Source organism: Xenopus laevis, chromosome 4L (genome assembly GCF_017654675.1).
Source record: "Xenopus laevis strain J_2021 chromosome 4L, Xenopus_laevis_v10.1, whole genome shotgun sequence".
NCBI classification, from domain to species: Eukaryota; Metazoa; Chordata; class Amphibia; order Anura; family Pipidae; genus Xenopus; species Xenopus laevis.
In genome coordinates this window covers 44,476,363-44,488,415 of record NC_054377.1, presented here as the reverse complement: position 1 = coordinate 44,488,415, position 12,053 = coordinate 44,476,363, and the positions used below count along the sequence as shown (strand labels likewise).

The following is a 12,053-nucleotide window of genomic DNA, read 5'->3' as shown; positions in this document are numbered from 1 at the left end:
CCTGCTCTAAGGTGTCACCAACAGCGCTTGTTTTGTAGATATCCTCACACTAACATAGGTGCATCAGTAAACAGTTATTATGGCAGACTGACCTCTGCTACTGGTTTACGCAGAAAGTCAGTAAATATCCATCAATCACTATTTCTGAGGCTTCGGGCTAGTTTGAACAAATTATGCGAACGTTTGCTGTTTACTGAAGAACTTTAAGCAGCTTTAAGTCAGGCGAAAGCACTAATTATATAAATAGCAGTTATTATAGACCATACATTTAACTCTCACTTTTCTTGATATACAGGCATTAGCTATACATTTTCTTATAGCTTTCTAATTATAGATACCAATGAAGCAAAACATTATGTTTATTAGGGTAATTAATTATCTGCCTCACAAGAACCAAAAATATATAAACTCTTATTGAACAAGGGGGTAAAATGTATCTTTAACATATCTGTATTAGAGGTTACAGCAATGTATATTCATGAACATATATACAGACCCTAAATTGACAACCTGTGCTTGAGTCTGGGCAACATTATGGCACCAACAATGCAGTCAGGGACCAGTGCAATAACCTATAAACATTTGCTTTTTGTCTAACTTGAATTACCCTGACCAAGAAAAGGATTCTCAAAAGAATCATAGCAAACCCCCCCCCCCCCCACCCTTCACAGAACAAGAACTAAGGGGATTGTTTATAAAAGGTTGAGTTTTAGAGGTTTGTGAGGTTTTTTTTTTATACCTCGAATTAAATCACAACTCGAATGTTTTCTAATTTAAGAAAAAACTCGAATGGAAAAAGCTAGAATCTGTGAATGTGGAGTTAAAAGCTGAAAACTCTAATTAATTGTGTTTTAAGCGGAAAAACTTAAATTGCTATAATCAAGTTTTCAAGCGAAACCCACCAAAAAAACCCAAATGTCATGAAGGCTTTTAACGTCTTCAAATGGTTCAAAAGACCCATGCCTTTGACTTCTACATGACCTCGACAAACCAAAAGATTTTGAAGGGGTTTTTTTAACTCAAAAATTCGAGTTTTTGACTGAAAACTACCCATGGAAAATGCAATTTTGGGGAAAACAACTTGACCTTTGATAAATCTGCCCCTAAGTGTTTATATTTCCTAAACTGAAAAGGTTTTAATACTAAATATTAAAATGAAAGTACAGAGTACAGGGTGCGGACACTAATATACATACAGAGTATAGTATGTTGTGTTTGTCCAGCAGAGTTTAGGTTTGGAGCAGTGTGAAATCATGGATTTTCACTGAACAGTGACCTAAATAACTCAAGTCAAGGATTGTATATTCTACAAGTAACTGCTTGAAACTATGGCAATTATAATAGAACCTTTGTAACTTATGGTATTTATATTTAACCCTGCACACCAGCTCCCGCCAGTATCTTTCAAGGGCAATGGTTTGCACAGCTACCGCTACCCACAAATTTTCTATTAGAAAGTGGCGGACGAGGGGGATTTCTGTGCAGCAGACCCCACAGTACAGGCCCCCTATGCCTATGGGTCTGCTACCTCTATATTTATGTTCCTGCTCCACACTATTTATATATTACTTCACCTTCCACAGTGGGGGAGTGCTTGTAGTATAGTATATTTTACAAATTGTGTTACACTGATCAAACTCAAGCAACTTTGTAAATGAGCCCTCATATTCGTAGACATTGTCTGGTGTACCCAGATCATTATATGCTGTAATATAACCAATTTACAATTAATTTGAAAGTAAAGTGTTTAATCTTTGTAACAGAACAATAATAAGATGTTTATGTTGTTTCCCTAAATACAAACACATACTATAATAACAACATATAGAATATAACACGTTACACTCCTTAAAAAAATGTATATCTTATATAATAAACAGAATGATGTTCAGTATTTCTATCACCTTTTTGGATTATAATCTCCATAATCTCCTATCATTGAGGCATAGGCCAAAAGTATCAAGACACCTGTCTATCCAAGATCTCATTCAGAAACCAGAGGCTATTACAGCTTCTTATCTTCTGGGAAGGCTTTCTATTAGATTTTGGAATGTTGTTGGTGGGATATGCTTCCATTCAGTGACAGGAATCTGTCTTGCATCAGTGTTCCAGTTCATCCCATGGATGTACACTAGGAAGCATATTTATTATGTGTTGTAAAAATGGCGGGATAATTCACCACACATCACCAGGCTTCACATAAAAAACGGCATACATTTTTACACGTTTTTTCATAGAGTGACTTCAGCCAGAAGCAGTGGAAAATAGTGGTGGAAAATTTGGTGTTGGCATGGCGTGAAATAAAACACACCTTGATAAATTTGTCATTTATTTTAGACAACTTTTTTTGGTGAATTTCATTTTACACAACATAATAAATATGCCCATAGGGGTCTATTTATCATGCTGTGTAAAAAGTGGAGGGAAAGGAGAACTAAAACCCCTTGCTAATAAAGCCCCTACCCTCCATAGTTCCCCTTCCCTGTTCCCTCCCCCGCACAGGTGTTAACACAAGTAAATACCCCATAGCCGGTAATTACGCCTTGTTGAGTCAGCGCAGCAGAGCTCACAGGGCCATCTTCATCGCTTCAGTAAAATTCAGTAAGCACTGTATTGGCACAAATGCAGTTTGAACATTCCCGGTTTGTTATAACTGCGCATGCACCGAAAGTGTCAAAAATTACCAAAGCGCCGAGAGAAGACCCGAAAATTCGCTGGAAGATGGCTCCCATGAGCTCCACTGCGCTAACTCTGCAACAAGGGGCAATTACTGGTTATGGGGCATTTACTTGTTTTAAACACCTATACGGGGGGAGCAGGGAGGGGTGACTATGGAGGGTAGGGGTTTTTATTAGCAAGGGGGTTTAGTTCTTTTTTAAGCATTACTGGCTACAGAGCAAACAATCAGATCTTTGTTTTTGTTTTCTAACTTTGAAATTGCTGATTGGTTGCTCTGGGCAACATCACCAGTAATGCTTCACTCCACTTTTTACACAGCATGATAAATAGACCCCTTTAGGTTGAGGTCATGCCAGACTAGTCTGTTTTCCAATCAGTGGGCCAGATGTTTTACATACAACAAATAAGCCCAATAATGTAAGCCTGTAGTAATTGAAAGGACCCCATAGATTGCGGCAGCGTAGTAAGTAGGTGTGGTCAAAAGTAGTGATGGCTTATATAAAAACTAGCCCACTGCTTTTTTTTAGGTGTCTCTGGATTTCACTTTTAAAATCAGGTAACCTTAATATAGTTAGGTTTCTTAAAAGAGCAGTACATACCTAAAAATACCTTTGCTAAAATGAATCCAATAAATTAGATGTGTTTTCTGCCTTTTTTTTCATTAAAAAAATCCATATTTTCCTATTTTATGTCATAATAAAGCACTGATTTGAAAGTTAGACTCATTTCACATTTTATTATATATGTGTTTTTTCTCCGTTATTTCAGTTTTTATTTAGCAGCTCTCCAGTTTACAAGTTCAGCAATCTGGTTGCTATGGTCTAAATTACCCTAGGAACCCTGCACAGATTTGAAAAAGAGACTTGAATATGAAAAGACGAGGGTTTGAATAGAAAGACGAGTAATGAAATATAGCAACAACAATACATTTGTAGCCTTGCAGAGCATTTGTTTTTAGATGGGGTCAGTGACCCCCATTTGAAGGCTGGAAAGAGTCAGAAGAAGGCGGCAAATAATGAAAAAAACTTTAAAAAAGGAAAAAAATGAAGACTGATACAAAAGTTGCTCAGAATTGGTCATTCTATAATATACTAAAAGTTAACTTAAAGGCGAACCACCCTTTTAAGAACACTGCTCAGAAAACCTAACCATGTGTGATTTCTAAAGAAATCATTTGGGATAGCTAGTGCTCTGTATGTATTCTCACAGTCCCGTAGCCAGTAGTCACAAATGGTTATAAAGAGTCACAGGGCATAATTTGAGTCTCATGCACCAGGTAGGCAGGCACAATAAAAAAAACGGAGAGGACCAAGGGCAACTTCCGAATCATTGGGTCTTCATTCTCATAGGATTGCTTTACCTCTGGGCTGGCATACTAAGCACAGATGTCCGTTACACAAAAACATGAAACAAATGCCATATAGTATACCGTTTACTGTACTGTAATATTTAGAAGCTCTAAAGTCTCTACTGTCATTTATATGAATAGAATACTGTACAGCCATGGGTACGCTCATTCAAGGGTGAATAGGGCTGTAGGTCCCATACATGCATAGCATATAACAAACAGCAATTTCCAATACAATAGCTTTAGCTAAAAAGGTGTTAAATATTATTCATGGCTGCCTACGCACCCTGCTCAACATGGGAACCATAGATACAATGGTGGCACAAGGTGCTAAAGATTTTACAATGTCCAGCACTTAAAGGGGTTCTTTACATTTAAATTAATGTTAAGTATGATGTAGAGAGTGACAATTTGCAGTTGGTTTTTATTTTTTATTATTTGCTGTTTTGAGTTATTAATCTTTTTATTCTGCAGCTCTCCAGATTGTAATTTCAGCCATCTGGTTGCTAGGATTCAAATTATCCTAGCAACCATGCATTGATTTGAATAAGAGACAGTAATATGAATAGGAGAGGGATGAGTAATGAAAAGCAGCAACAACAATACATTTATAGCCTTACAGATCATTTGTTTGTAGATGGGATCAGTGACCCCCATTTGAAGGCTGGAAAGAGTCAGAAGAAAAAGGCAAATAATTAAAAAAAGATCAATTTCAATAATGAAGTCCAATTGAAAAGTTGCTTAGAATTGGTCATTGTATAATATACTAAAAGTTAACTTTGAACAACCCCCTTTAAAGGATTAACTTCACATTTTGTGTTCCCTGACCTAGAGTGCCACCTAGTGAGCCAAGGTGATCAATAAATTACCCAGTTTTACCTTTAGTGATGAGCATGAAGACCACTTTTTATGCAAACCCCACAATCTAATGGGGTAGTGGTCACTGTGAAAGCTAAAGTTCAATGTACAGTTTAATGTGTGGTAAAACAACATTTATGTAATATTGTTTTTTTTTATCCAGTGATATGCAGAAAAGTTAGGAAGTTATGGATATGACTGTGCAGAATTCTGACATGACTAAGCATTGGTGATTGCAGCCCTCAGCATTTCAGTTGCATCAATATGAACAAAAGCAGCAGGACTTTCCAACACTCTAATGAAAAAAATTAGAAAACACTGGAATCCTCTGCATTTGCTTTATACCGTTCTCTAAATATAGAAGTGTTCCCACACACCTCCCAACTAACCTATGTACTGATATCATTCCCTTTTATCTAGGACTGTAATATAGACAAAGCAGACCCTGTGATTCCTGGGGGGCCCAAGTATGTGTTAGGGCCCAGGGGTTGATTGATAAGCAATTCAATATATCTTTATGCAAATTGTCTTATTTCCAAAGAGGTCTTACATTGATTCTTCAGGTGGGCCCAGCAACTTTCAGTTACAAACGTCTGTTCCACTCCCTTCTCATTGTCTGTTCTTTCTCTTCTTCTACATATCTAGAAACTCCTTTCTCTTCTCTACTCTTTCTTCCTTTTTCTCTTATGTGTGTCTCTTTTCCTGTTTTATTTAGGTGAGATATTTTTCTTTTATGGGTATGGGATCCATTATCCAGAAACCTGTTACCCAGAAAGCTCCAAATTACGGAAAGGCTATTTCCCATACACTCCATTTTATACAAATAATTAAACATTTTAAAATGATTTCCTTTTTCTCCTTTTTTAAAAAATCTCTAAGCTGCCACCAACAATTAAATTGCTCAAAATCAGAAAGTGTTTATGGCACGTTTTCTCCCCAATTCTATATATGGTTTATAATAGTGTTCTGATTTCCCACACTTCATTTTTTGCCTATGTTTGTAATGCCTAGAGTATATGAAAACAGATTAATGTCAACATTGTTTAAACTTTAGTTAAGTAAAAAAAATGTTAGCAAAATCCAATTAGTTCAATAGCATTCTAACAAGTTTTACAACGTTTTTTTAATAATAAAACAGTACCTTGTACCAATCTAAAATATAATTAATACATAATTATTAGCCTATTGGGTTTATTTAATGTTTACATACTTTTCTAGAAGACAAGGTACGAAGATCCAAATTATGAAAGGTTCCTTTATGTGGAAAACCCAAGGTCCCAGGCATTCTGGATAACAGGTCACATACCTGTATTTTTTTCTGCTTCCTTTTAAATAGCTTTCACATCCTTCCTACACCTCATCATTAGTTCTACTGCCCATTTTTTCATTTACCTTTGCATTTGCTCTGTACCCTACCACCCCTTTTTTTCACCTTTGTATTGTGTGTTTCCCATCTCACCCCTTTCCCATTCTGCACTCTCTGTATCCTAACCTGCATCAGAAGTGAAGGCAGTGAAGAATAGCAAATGTTAAAATGCTACAGTACAGTTGCTTGAAATAGAACTTCTTGGAGAAATAAATATTTTTGGAGCTACCATGTCTTCTACAGGCAGCCCCACAAATGAGAAACTTATCAGGCATTCGCTGGTTTAGCCAACGGCATCTAGCAAATTACAGAATGGCATAATTGTATTACTTAAATACTTTTATTAAAGTACTTTTTAAAAAAGGTTTTATATCTCTATGACTATAGAAGCACATTTATTTTGGGTTGATGTTGATGCTTATGGTTTTAATTTCATTTTAAAATAAGGGCCCTACCCTATTTCTGGGTCACTCCATCATCTTGCTTCATTCCTGAGTTTTGTGATTGGCCAATAATATTGTGGGTCTTTGGTTATTAAATAGTAACAATGCATGATATGAGTTATACTTGTACATGTATGTGTACACATAATGGGAGGCAATACTTGTACTTTAACATGGCCTATATTTTTTATGCAAGGGTTTTGTTAAGAAATGCAAAGGTTAAGACAAGACAGTGGAATGCTAGTTAGTCCTAATATTAGCATTAACCAGTGAAAAATTGTACATTTGTCTAATGTTAAAATCAGGGACAGCCATCTACACAATGTACCCAGGGTGCCTAAATCATTTACTGGTATTTCATGTCAAATCATCCCTAGTGTGAACATATTGTAGACATCCCAGTCTCAACTAATAGTGGTTAACAACCATTAACTGCTGCCAATAAGCTTTTATTGAACTGTAACTCCCAGCATTCACCAAAAACCCAAAGGGTATAAGGGAATTCAGGGGCCTGTACTTCAACAACAAAAAGCTTTGAGGCATAGCACAATATGAAGTGTAGCTGGGAAGGTGAATGCAAGTTTTTGATACATATTTGGAAACAATATTATATATGTACCAATATTATCATACATTTCTACAGAAATAATTATAATCCTCCTATACTTCCTCTTATCACTATCATTGTAAATGAGAACATACAGTTCATAGATATCTATATATATATATATATAAATATATATATTTTTTATTTTTTTTATTTATTTATTTATTTTTTTAATTGCTGACAAACACACAAATGCACACAATCAATTTTTATTAGTGCCTTTAATTCAGGCACTAAATTAAGCTGATTACAATGATATTTAAACTGGAGGACATTTTATCTATATCTGCTTACATTTAATACAGGGGCACCATAAGAAACAGATGCCAAATATCTTGGGCCCCATACATGTCTAAGGACTAGTTGTTGATAAACGCTGCTCTCCCTTTACCTTTACATTAATAAGAACGGAAAAACAGTATATAACTATGTGAATGTTGCCATAAAAAGTTTCAGATCATGGAAAAATGAGAAATGTGTCCTATGTGCATTTATATTTATAGGCCTAGTTAGTACTCACCACATTCCAACAGATAAGATGGCTGGTTTCAGGATCCTCCACTAATGTCCACAGCTTGGTGAGGAAAGCTGGCACATTGCTACAGTACCCATCCATTGCCAAGGAGCTGGCGGATTCCTGCATGTTGATAGGTGTTTGTTACTCACACTCCATGCCTCTGAGGTGGTCCAGTTGTTGGGATAACGGAGAGGGACCCATGTACACAAGGTCACAGTGTCACAATGACAGCAAGTGCAGATGATTCACACAACCAGGTCACACTGTTGACCACTCAGCACTAAATTGTTAGCATCAAACCCCCACCCCTAGGCACTAAATAATATCCAGAGTGAGGTGCGAGCACAAAGCACTGAATAAACATGCAACATCATGTGGAGAGTGCCCAGCACCAGTCACAATAACTACTGAAAGGCCAAAGTATGTCATACAGAAATGTATTTCTTTTGTGGAAAAGCAAAGTACACTCTCAGCTTAATGACAATATACACATGTATGTGCTGTTGAAGGAATAAATTAGAAAATGTGAAGACAACGCTACAGTAGAAGACTTTTTTTCATGGACAGCAACACAGTGCTGTAGGTACTGGCAGGGAGAACTGGTATCAGGGCACATTTCTGCTCATTGCAATATTATACGAATTCTGTAATGGGATGGCACACCATGATGCTAAACTAACAAAACATATATATAGATGGGTGCTCTCTGTAAGGAGATACGTGAAAGCCACCATATTCAATAATTACAATGAAGAAATAGGGCACATAGCAGAAAAGCCCAACGCGTTTTGCCTTTCCAGACAGGGGTCTTTGTCAGGGGCACAAGCAAGTAAAAAGTGTAACATTATGACTAGTAATATTTAGGATGATTAAAAAATCTCTAAGAAAACTGTCCCATATGGTTGAATTAATACAAATAATAAATTTCCCAGACACTGGCCAGTCTCATTAAGCTGCTATCAACAATTAAATTGCTCAAAATCAGAAGTGTTTATGGCACGTTCCATTGTTTTCTCTCCAATTCTATATATGGGTTATACGATTTCCCACATTTTATTTTTTGCCTATGTTTGTAATGCTAGAGTATTTAAAACAGATCAATTTCAACATTGTTAAAACTTTAGTTAAGTAATAAAATGTTAAAAAATGAGCAATGAGTGATATCATTTTCTTCATCCTACTGATGGTCTCTTATTAGACACCTCATGGGATTGGTCATCAGTGCAGTTGTACTAATTGTTCTTAATAAATAGTCCTTTGTTATGTTTTTAACATCTGCTGATGTAGCCTTAACCTTAAATACTAGCCAATTGCTAGACTTAGTGCGCCTGTCAACCAGGCAGTGACTTGAATGAGAGATGTATTTAATGTATTCACATGAAAATTGTAATAATATGTCATAACATGATGTTGGCTTGATACACACCATAGAAAAACAGAGTTTATTTATTATATATTATTTATTGCAGCTTGGAGAGTCTGAATACAAATGGAAGATAATTATTTAATGTTAGCTGAACTTGTAACTTCATTAAAAATACAATGTCACAAATCCTAATAAACACAGTGGTAAGCATATATACTGAATGCTTTGATATCCTCCTTACAGCCTATTGTACCCATGGCAGTTGTCCAGTGGGATGGCAATGTAGAACCCTTAATATTGCTGATACATGTGCTCCTTCCTCGGTGACAGGGATTAGGAAACCCAAAACCATTAATCATTAGGCAAACAACAGCCATTAAGAAATACATTTATTATAGCTTTATTTTCCATTAACGGAGAACTAAAGCGTAACGAAAGAAGTAGGCTAGCAATGTTGTACATTATGTTTTGGGCTTCTGTGCCAGCCCCAAGGCAACCACAGCCCTTTAGCAGTGAAGATCTGTGGCTCCAAAGATGCCCCAGTAGCTCCCCATCTTCTTTTCCGCTGATTCACTGCACATGCTCTGTGCTGCTGTCACTTACTGAGCTTAGGGACCCACTCACAATATGCAGAACATATAGAATATAAATGTCACAATATAAGACTGATTAGTAATTAATACAGATAATTAAATGGCCACACAGAAACCAGTGCAATTCTCATCAGCCTTGTAGCATCAGCTTAATATTACAGGCCATTTTCGGCTTGATAATTTATCAGCTTCTCAACAGCTGCTCAGAGCCCACTGAGCATGTTAGTGCAGTTTAGATCTAAGTTATGAGGACATTTCAGGCCAAAAAATGATAGGTTTCCTGTAGGGGCGCTGATTTTAAGACCAAGCAGATCTGTGACTCTGGCATTTCTATTTATTCCAATGATGGAGACCATCAAGTCAACATTTGAATCCTATTTATAAAGAAATTAAGTAGCAAAACTAAATGAGGTCAGTAGATTTGACATTTTTCCTGGTCACCCATTTATAATGCTTATTTCACAAATTATTCATTCTGATTCTACTTTGAACCGACTTGCATGTTTTTTTCCTTCACCTTAAATGTGTTTGCTTGTTTAGAATTGGCAAAGTTTCATTATTTCCTTAAGAAAGTGAAGAACTCTTTTGGACAAAACTACATAAGTCAGTGAAATCTGGATCATCATTTATTTGTATAAAGCCAACAAGTTACACAGAGCTTTCCATAAATATATACCAAACAGTGGCCCTATAATAATTTAATGAACAAGGGTTACAGAATAAGATTGGATGGAATGGTGTTTGTCCTTTGGCAAAGAAATCCAGTCTGCACGAAATAAGAGATAACTCCAAAATCAAGTCATAGGCTCTGTTATTATTATTATTAGATATAATCAGGCATCATCATTATAAATGTTCAGTCAAACCAAATTACAGCATGGACATACATAGAGGATTATGTATAAAAAACCCAATACTTTATTTATCCATTAAAATCAGTACAAAAATTTCCTCCAAAGAACCATTACACTTGACATGTTTTGTAGCCCTCCGGCCACTTTCTCAGAAGCTTTTTTTTATTGGATTTTTTATATCTGACTGTAAGTGGTGCTCCTTGCTACACACAAGAATATTTGGTTTTGATGCTATCCGGAGCAGCTTTACATGTGCAGCACAAATTGGGGCAAATTCCCGAACCTCTGAAAATTCGACAGTGACGGCTTCGCTCACAGCGCAACACTTCGTCAGGTGTAGATTCGCCAGGACAACGCTAATTCACTAAAATCCGAAGTTGCATCCAGTGCGCTGAACGCTGGTGACGTTTCACTAGCATTACTGCGCCAAGCAATGCGAAGTTGCGCTAGCATACGGCGGGAAGTTAAATGGACATATATGTTGCAGCAAATACATTACACTACACAAGCCCGGGAAACCTTAATAAAAGAAAATAGAGTTGTTATATTGCCCTACACATGGGCCCGGTGTATAGTTTATGTGCCATATGTTAGGAAATGTAGGGGGGAAGCCGGGTACCCCAGAAAAAATTTACGCTCTTTTGCAGCCTATCACCCTGAAAAAAGGAAAAGACGCCAGAGTTTTTTGGGACTTAGAAACATTTTCAGCTATTTTTTTTAGGAACTCCTATCTACTCTATTGCACTTCGCCTGGTCTGAGGTGGAGAAGGCAAGTCTGGCGCAAGAGGTAACGTTCAGTAAAATCCGCATCTTAGTGAATTTGCGTAGTTACGTCCATTCGCCAGAGCGCAAATTCGCCTGGCATTAGGGAGCAAAGTCCTGCTAGAGTCTATTTCCTTCACTAGCGAAGTTACGCCAGCAAATGTTAGTAAAACAGCTAAGTTCCAAAATGACGTCACGCTGGCGAATTTTCCCCAGCGTTAGTCACTTCGCCCTTTAGTAAATTTGCCCCATAGAATCTATTATCAGGGTGCTCCCTTTGTAAAATACATAGCTTGGAGTCAAGACAGTGTAAGCTAGTAATATTTGCTATTAGAATGACTTGAAGATGTCTGAAACACGGATGTGGCAGAAAGAGAACAAGAAAAATGTGAACCAAGCTCTTCTATAAGAGATTTACTCTTGCAAAGAGTCATACTAGAGGATGGCTGCCATCAAGTGGCCATATAAGGAAATGAAGCAAACTGCTTTTGAAACATAATGTTGCACTACTGTGGTCTGAAATTGCAAACTTTGCCTTTTTTTATTTGTTTATTTATTTTTTTAAAAGCTCCATGATGATAGAGAATAACAAGCTACCTTGTTACAAAACAAATTGTTACAAAACAAGAGCAGTTTTCCCAATAAGGAAAATATACATAC

At 36.7% G+C, this 12,053-nt stretch overlaps 1 protein-coding gene across 1 annotated transcript in view; it reads right to left on the bottom strand.

Moving 5' to 3' along the window:
* Positions 1 to 8,116, bottom strand: part of LOC108714027 (heat shock factor protein 4) — a 29,046-nt gene extending 20,930 nt beyond the window's left edge. Inside the window, exon 1 of the mRNA XM_018257867.2 lies at positions 7,822 to 8,116. Coding sequence (XP_018113356.1) covers positions 7,822 to 7,944 — 123 coding nt within the window. The 5' untranslated portion in view covers positions 7,945 to 8,116. The remainder of the gene's footprint in view (positions 1 to 7,821) is intronic.
* Between the last annotated feature and the right edge of the window lie 3,937 nt (positions 8,117 to 12,053).